The sequence below is a fragment of the Aricia agestis genome, chromosome 3 (genome assembly GCF_905147365.1).
Source record: "Aricia agestis chromosome 3, ilAriAges1.1, whole genome shotgun sequence".
In the NCBI taxonomy this organism is placed as follows: Eukaryota; Metazoa; Arthropoda; class Insecta; order Lepidoptera; family Lycaenidae; genus Aricia; species Aricia agestis.
This window is the reverse complement of record NC_056408.1, coordinates 17,486,405-17,495,067: the sequence shown is the minus strand read 5'-3', so window position 1 is coordinate 17,495,067 and position 8,663 is coordinate 17,486,405. Positions and strand designations below refer to the sequence as shown.

General features: G+C 34.7%; 1 protein-coding gene across 1 annotated transcript; it reads left to right on the top strand.

Annotated features, from left to right (window-relative positions):
• Positions 1–2,057: 2,057 nt before the first annotated feature.
• LOC121725582 (phospholipid phosphatase 5) lies at positions 2,058–6,558 on the top strand. The gene is made up of 6 exons (XM_042112605.1): positions 2,058–2,214; positions 2,678–2,864; positions 3,537–3,606; positions 3,853–3,981; positions 5,175–5,342; positions 6,312–6,558. The coding sequence occupies exons 1-6, from the start codon at positions 2,138–2,140 to the stop codon at positions 6,524–6,526; spliced, it is 846 nt and encodes a 281-aa protein (XP_041968539.1). The 5' UTR covers positions 2,058–2,137; the 3' UTR covers positions 6,527–6,558.
• The last annotated feature ends 2,105 nt before the right edge of the window (positions 6,559–8,663 follow it).

Sequence of the window (8,663 nt, the reverse complement as noted above, 5' to 3'; positions counted from 1 at the left end):
TATAAGTAATTAATAACTCCAATATAACCTTAAGCAGGTATTATCAGATTTTCAACAGTTTACGCAATCTTCTACAATCTACAAAATAGGATTTGCTCTACCATTTATGTAGGTTTTTATTACGTACTCGTAAGTACTTGCTGTAAGGTTCATTTAAATGTATTAAAAATAGGATATATTTTATAATATTGAAATAACCAACAGGTTAATGTCACTATGTGCCTATTTATATTATGTATCAATATTATAAACACTTGCTATTTATATGAAATTTCTTTCCCTCAAAAATAAAGTTACCAACAAGTCATATATTGGATCTTAGATGTAAGGAAAATAGTTTAAGCTTAAATTGTAGACACAAACTAACATTCTGTTAAAACGCATTTTATTAAATAAAAATATTGTTTTCTATCTGCCAGTGGTTTCTCGTAATAAACTCAAGTTTGCAAATATTATACATGTTTAACATAGATGCTACGAATAAAAATCGGCCAAGTGCGAGTTGTACTCGTGCACGAAGGGTTCCGTACCACTACAGAGCAAAAACAGGCTAAAAATTGTGTTTTTTGTATAGGATTATCTATATATTAATACGTGAATCAAAAACTTTGTATCCCTTTTGACGAAAAATGGGGAAACGTAGGTGAATGAAATTTTGCACAGTTATAGTTTATATTATGGTGAAGGAGTGCATCGAGCTAATATTATTTTGAAATTATGCTTATAACATACATTTTTTTAATAAATAAAACATTACACACACTACAACACACACACTAGGAAAAATGACAGATTCTTGAGTGACAAGCCTATACATACGAATCATTACTCTTTTATTTATGGTTGAAGTCTGTTGACAACAAGGTGACAAATTAAAAATGGATTATAGTTTTTTTATTGAATCTTAGATAGGTACTATGAGACAATGCTTATACGGCTAGTCTGAGATCAGCTGAGTCCCAGAGACAAGAGTTGAAAAAAAATATGATAAAGTCAATATTTTTTTGCAAAATATAGGTAGTAGTCCTAAGTCGTTGAAACTAAGGTCGAATTTCGACCATTGGGCGATCTCTAGTTAATCATTAAAGTACAAATACGCTGAGTATTTTGTGATCATATCAAGTGCCTATGTGTTGCCATTATTTATATCGAGCAAAAAATAGCCAAAAAATCACGTTTGTTGTATGGGAGCCCCCCATATTTAATTTATTTTGTTTTTAGTATTTATTGTTATAGCGGCAACAGATATACACAATCTGTGAAAATTTCAGAAGTGTAGCTTCGATAGCGGTTTCTGAGTTACAGCCTGGAGAGATACAGACGGACAGACACGTAAGTAAGTAATAGCACAGTAATAGGGTCCCGTTTTAACCCTTTGGGTACGGGACCCTAATAAAAAGCAGCTTGATCTAGCACAGCAAGTGGTATTTATCTCATTCCGAATCTGACGTCTGTAATCTAACAATTTTTCCGAAATGTACTCAAAAAAAGCGACCAACGATCGCGAACACCGCCAAAAGTTCAAAACGCAGCCGCGTCAGGCCGTCTCGACCATCTCAACCTGTTCTGAGATCTCAACCAATGTCTCGACAAGCAAAGAATATCTGAAAATCACATCAGGTGCGGAGCAAGCACGTAAATACTTGACTCACGCATCAAGCAAACATTGTAAACGGTCAATATGCTTGAAGCGAGCAAAAATCTACGTGTTGCCGCCAAGCAGCTTGTTCGTCTTGGAACCCCTTACATAATACTTTAAGGGTGTCTGGAAGTGAGAAGCATTTTACTAAATCCACTAACTTGACTGATCGACTGCGCTGACGATTTGCTAAAACTTTAGATTTACGATTTTGAATTAATAATACAGTAATTTTTACACGAATATTTTTTCCCGCCTTTTATCTATCAATGATTTATTTAGTGGCAGTCGAATAAAAAAAAAAGAAAAAAAAATCTACAAATTGTCAATGTCAAAGTGACGTAGTGACAGTTAGCCAACATATACTACCGTATTTAAACTAGTAATCTGTGATTAGCCAAGGTCGAACGAAAACATGTCAGTTTGTTGAAAATATATCAAGAAGTGCGAATAGAAATTAATTTATTTTAAAGTGAAGAAAACATAAAATCGTACAAAATGCCTCTAATTCGTTCCGCCAGTTACAGTTTATTTATCGAGATCCTTATTCGAATCGCTCTTCTGTCTGCTTTTTGGTAAATTCTGTCCATATGTTAATAGTTTTTAACTTGATCATTATCTTTTAGTAAAATATAACAGTTTCCTATCATAAATTATATGTAAATAAAGTGATAACCATTCCTTCCATTACTAAATACATATAACCACATAGTTAAGAATCCTATCTGATGCTTTTTGCAGCGTTAACATTACGTGGCATCTTACTAAACAAAAAAAAAAGTATAACAAAACAAAATTTAGCTGTTTTCGTATTTATTTATGCAAACTCACCAAAACCGAAACTTAATTATGGATGAACTGCATTTAAAGCTATTAATTATTCTTATAGTTAGCATTTTAATTACCTAGTAAGTATAATATGAAAATAAAACCACGGTTTTCAATGTACGCAAGTCGCACTTATTATTTTTTTGAATAAAATATGTTACCATAATATAAGTAAACTCCTTTGAGGCTTATTCACACACTTTCTTACAGTTACATGGAAACAATGACACCCTTCATCCGAATAATACCTCCATCAGAGATGGAGATGAACTGCAAGTATCCGAGACATGACTCCTATGTGCCTGCTGGCATGTTGTGGTCTATTGTTCTGTCGGTTCCATGTATACTGTCACTAATAGCTTGGGCTGCGTGTAATGATTGTAATGATGCTCTGGAGGTAAGTGTAAAATATCTAAATAATAATAATAATATAACTTGTATATAAAAAATTGAACACAGGCAAACAGGCAAGTATTCAACAAGTGAACCACATTAACCCATCAATCCCCAAGCGGCAGCCGGCTGCCACATAACAATTGAAAATCTATAGTAGCTGATACCCACGATGGAGGTGTTAAACATAAAACATTCTCTTTTGTTATCAATAACAGTGAGTGCAGTAGTTTTTCCACATATCAAAAGATAACAGGCCAAAAATTATTTCCAAATGACATGGTACTAACACAGTCAAATAATTTTTGTCTCAAAAATTAGTTTACATCTTGACAACATCTGTGGCTCAGTTGGTGGGCTGTTGGTAGCTCAAGCCAGGGGTCGCGGGTTCGAATCCTGCCGACGGAACAAAAAGTTTTCAAACTTCCTGGGTCATGGAAGTGTATTAAATATGTGTATCATATAACAAAAATCTTAAATATATGTATGGTATAACAGTATTAAATATATTTCTGTTGTCTGGCACCCGTAACACAAACCCTTCAGGGGCCAGACTGACATGGTGTTAAGTGTCCATAGATATTATTATTATTATTATCTTATATTTAATTCATATTGTAATCCCTACTAACAAGACTATTATAATTTTGTACTAATAATAAACCTTTCCTTCTAGTTCCTCCTTGCATGGTCTCTTTCTCTGGGAATCACAGGGGTTCTAACAGACATGGTTAAATTGATAGTTGGTAAGTTTTTAGTTTGAATAAATCCTGTTCATGTATAGTATATAAATTATTTTATTAAATGACATTGCAGTACCCACAACTAGCACCACAATCCTGCATCGCACTTTCAAAGTTTTTGACATCGCCAAGATATATACAATATCTAAAATGACATGCTGATTGCTGCCTGGCTAAGTATGCTATCTCGCTCGGTCAGACCTAAAAACTAAATTTTTGAGCTTTTATAAAAATGTATTTCTTTTTCAGGGCGGCCACGTCCAGACTTCTTTTACCGTTGCTACCCAGACGGTATAGAAATAGATGACCAGCGTTGCACGGGTGACTTGGCTGATATCATTGAAGGGCGGAAATCATTCCCGAGTGGACACAGCAGTAGTAAGTTGTCAATGACTGTACACATTGTAAATAACATAGAGTACATTTTATACTAGACTACTTAAATTAGGCATTCGCTGAATGCACATGCTAGTCTAATATCAAGCAGCAAAACAATGCAGTCATCACTTTATCGCGAAAACAAGTTCATTTAAGGTAACTAATGAAAGCTTATTGACACTTGGGGCGCCAGAATTTTCTGGGCTGTACTCTTGTTGGTATATGATCTGAGTAACCCTTTTAGCCAAACTGAGTAAGTCAACTAACTATGAGCTGCAATATCTGCAATGTAAACTATGTCAGTATCAGTAACCAATTTTCTGAATATATTTTACTTTTCATAATTTGAAAATGGCTGCAGTTTCTGAACTCACCGCTAAAATAAAAAAAAACGCTCTTATTATTTAAACAATATTTTTATCAGTTTTACCTTATGTAAAAAAACCTACTAGGTCTCCATAGACCATAACGCTCAAGTAACTACACGAATAGCATTCTGGGCTCCCCTACTATAAAATAATGTTGTTTCTTATGACGCTCATGCATGGCACTGTATCTTTTAAGTTGGTGGTATGAATTGTAAACCAGGCCTGTTCACACCCTATCGGAATATAAAATTAAAGCCTACGAAATTAGAGTTGACGACAAAACCTTTGTTTCGTGATAAATATGATTATTATATAAGCGGATGTACAACCCTGGCGGTAGGGCTGTCGCTACATTGTGAGTATTTTTAGGACTACGCGGATCTCGTAATTTTATCCTAAGTATCAACTATATAAGCCTAGTAAAAATGCATACGGCCAACGCTACACGTCTCTTTCTCTTGCGTGTTAAACCTCTTTCTAAACCTGTTTCTCTTGCGTGTGTGTTGTGTGTTTTAAATTTTTTTTTTCTCCCTGATTCACAATTCGACTTGGATTCGGAAACTTCGCGCACGGCATTGACCGCGCGGTAAAGTTTCCGAATCCGTGTCGAACGGGAATCGTGAATCGCTTTATAGCAAACTGAACGGGAAACGGAACGGGAGCGTCTGCAACGCGAAACTGGTGTGCGCGACTATGGTGCGAACAGTAGATTATTCCCGCTCTGCCGATGCGAACGTCCCGCGTTGCAGACGCTCCCACTTCGTAGTCGCGTAGGTTTGGCCGAAGCTTTAAGTTTCATAACTAAATAGTAGTGATATCCTCCAGTATCGTTCTGCTCGCTGGGTATAGCCAGCGTGTGGATCTGCGGTCGGCTGGGCGTGGTGTCCCGGCGGCGCGGCTCGGCGTTCCGCGTGCTGTGCGTGCTCGCGCCCGCCATGCTCGCCGCCTGCATCGCGCTGTCCCGCACGTGCGACTATCACCATCATTGGCAAGGTGTGTACTATCACAGAATTTGATGCATATGCAGATGGCGAACCTTCGTAGTTTGGTCGCGTTTTGTCAAACCCAGCAGATAGATGAATAATCATAAAGTTAATATACCTAGCGGAATAGAGCAGCAATCTCTTGTACTTACCTAATTCTTTCTGGTAATTCTTGTGTTGTTATTAACTCTGGCTATGTTTTGTCCCTTGTATGTTAAATAAAGATGTTTTTATTTATTTATTTATCTCTAGCTGTCAGACGAAACCGAAATTATTACTTCGATCACAGTTTCCAGGAAATGCTATTGTATTCTATTGTTGTCGCGATCACCGGTGCTCTTATGGGGCTTGAAGAATTAATTTACGCCCGTGTGTAAAAATTTGTTTACGTACCAATACACTTGCAAAAAGCATCTTTCTAATGCACGGGCCGCACCTGCGCAGTGCTTCGTGCTTAAAACGATACCATTGGACGATCTGCGTGTATCGTCCAATGGTATCGTCAACGTGCTGATAAGTGCCGGCTGGACGTCAAACAGATGAAAAAAATTGGTTCTGCTGTCATATATCACACGTCTCTTTTTACCACGCAGTGTTACCGATAGTGACATGTTTCTCTATTCCGCTAGGTATATTAACTTTATGCGATGCGATAGGGCCTGTAGACCCGTCAACTGCCTATGAATCAATGATCATCGTATATCAAGGAGGTCAGTAAAAATATTATACCTACATAATATTATAATAATATATTCTTAATTCTACGCTTCGAATTTTTTTTTAGCGGGAGCATGCCTATTTTAAAATAACCCCCAATTTTTTCCATCACATTAATTATTCTCAGTGATTGCGCATTGAGTATAGAAAACGATATTATAAAACTAATAATAATATTATATTTTCATCAATTCAGTTTTCGTCCTTATTGGCGTACTTAATTTATCGTAATTAATATTATTTCCAATAAATGTATTTTCAGATGTCCTCGTGGGTTCCCTCCTGGGTCTATCCGTCTCCGTGTTCTGTTACCGCCAGTACTACAACCCGCTGTCTTCCGAACTCGCCGGTGTCCCCTACGTAGTGTCAAACGTCACAGCCAAGCATTTCAACGGGAAACCGGACATAAGTCCCACCAAGGACCAGAAATCCGAAGCCACTCCGCTACTGGGCAGAAAGGAAGATAAGTGGATTTAACCTATTAGTGTTATTTTTAAATATTTTCTAAAATCTGAAGCACAAGACAGCCTACAGTTCGACAAGGCTTTATTTGAACGTGGGTGACATTGACGGGAGCGCTGCCGGTAAAGGAGAACTGTCAAACACATGTCAAAAATGACGTTTTTGTATGATAGAAGCGTTTAGTTCCTTTTCTCGCCACATTCAAATAAAGCCTTGTCGAACTGTAAAATTGGCTTTAAAGGTTAGTGGGACATATCAGATCCAGTAGAATTTTTAAATAATAAGTATACAAAATACGAATTTTATAAAATTATTATTTGACTGACAAAATTGGCTACCAAAGAAAAATTTTAATTAAGTATGTATGAATTAAAAAAAACGGAATTTTAATAAAATTATTATTTGACTGATTAGATTGGTACCAAAAAAAATTATTATGCATTTTTTTTTTTTACTGGATCAAGACTTTGTTAGGAGGAATTAACAAGTTTAATTATATTAATGAATGTTATGACTAACCTTCGTACTAATAAAAAATACACCGTGAATAAGCTATACAACGTTTTGTCTTTCTCTTTCGACTGGCTTTTCCAATGTGTTAGACAAGGACAAAACACTGTAGGTATAGCTTATTCAGTGTATGATATTTTTTTATTTGTAAGGGATTAAGTGTTAGTTCTCTAATTCGATAATAATTTATTTATGATGTATTAATTTTGGCTTTGTTTCTTGGGTTCCTTTTTATTGTGTTATTGTTGTAAGTTACATTTTTTATAAGACTAATCAGGTACAGACTTCTGTGTAATATTTATTGAGGTAAACGGTTTTTCAAAAAATTTCACATTTTGAATCTATTTTGATGTGAGACAGCCGACAGGGCAATACTGTGCATAGTTGCCCTATAAAACTTAAAACTTCCACAGTTCTGCCGTCTACAAATTAATAACAATCAATAATGCAGAGTTTTGTGTTTTATATTATGTCTATGAACGTTTATATTATTTATTAGGAATTAGAACCCAGTCATTAAAATATAGATATACAGTGATTTTTCTAAACAAAAGATTATGTCGTTTCTTTTAAGTTTTAACTGTTTTGAACATTTTGTTGTTTCTACTTTTAATATTTAATAAATTATTAGTGTCTAGACTCTAGTATGTAAGTTTATGTTATATTTATTGATATTTTTAGATTTTTATTATGGACATACCCCATTAAAAATATTTACTTAATAGTTAAGCTATACAATGATTTGTCTTTGTCTGATAAGTAAGGAGAGTCCACTCACAGAAAAGGACAAAACATTGTATAGCGCAGGGGTTCCCAAACTTTGCGCCGTGAGTTGATCATCCCTATCCAAAACCACAATAATTATTATAAAATTATAATATTATTTATGTAAAGCAGGTAGATGATTAAATATTTGTTTTTTTATTATTTACCTCATTTATCTGCTTAATCTCGTTTAAGATGTTTACTTATGTATCTTTATTGAATAGCTATAGTAGGGGAGCCCAGGGTGCTATTCGTATAGTCACTCGAGCGTCATGGAGACATAGTAGGTTTTTTAAATTAAGTAAAACTGATTAAAAAAAAATAAGAGTGTTAATTTTTATTTTAGCGGTGGGTTCAGAAACGGCAGCTATTTTAAAGTTATGAAAAAGAAAAAATATTCAGAAAATTGCTTATTATAACAATATATAATCTTGTTATAATACAAGATTTTAGACAACAAGGACTAAATCATTAAGTTAAGTGCAACATAAAATAACTGCGAAGCTAAGTTAGGAAAATATGAAGCTTTTTTTTTAATGTCCCTACAGGCTTACCTAGAGTCTGGCTAGCGAAAGATGAGACTGGAAAAAGGCGGTAAATTCAAAAAATCTACGTATGGCAACCTTGTCTATAGTCGGAATTTTAGTTTTGATACTTGATTATTTATGACAATAATATTATATTTTAGTTTGGATAACTCATTTCCTGAATAAGTTTATTGTTGTTTACTTAAATTTTATTTTGCAATACATTTCATTGTGTTTTGTTTTTGACGAAAACTCTTGCATGTTTTTGTCGGAGTATTAAAACTTCTTCTTTAATACTTACCGTACATCATGAAATATATTACAAAATATAATTTAACCAAACAATTACC

Bases quoted from the DNA above. Each gene is read 5' to 3' on its own strand.
- LOC121725582 (XM_042112605.1), top strand. From the start codon at position 2,138: ATGCCTCTAATTCGTTCCGCCAGTTACAGTTTATTTATCGAGATCCTT. The intron at 2,865-3,536 runs GTAAGTGTAAAA...CTTTCCTTCTAG, and splicing joins ATTGTAATGATGCTCTGGAG to TTCCTCCTTGCATGGTCTCT. The intron at 5,343-6,311 runs GTGTGTACTATC...ATGTATTTTCAG, and splicing joins CTATCACCATCATTGGCAAG to ATGTCCTCGTGGGTTCCCTC.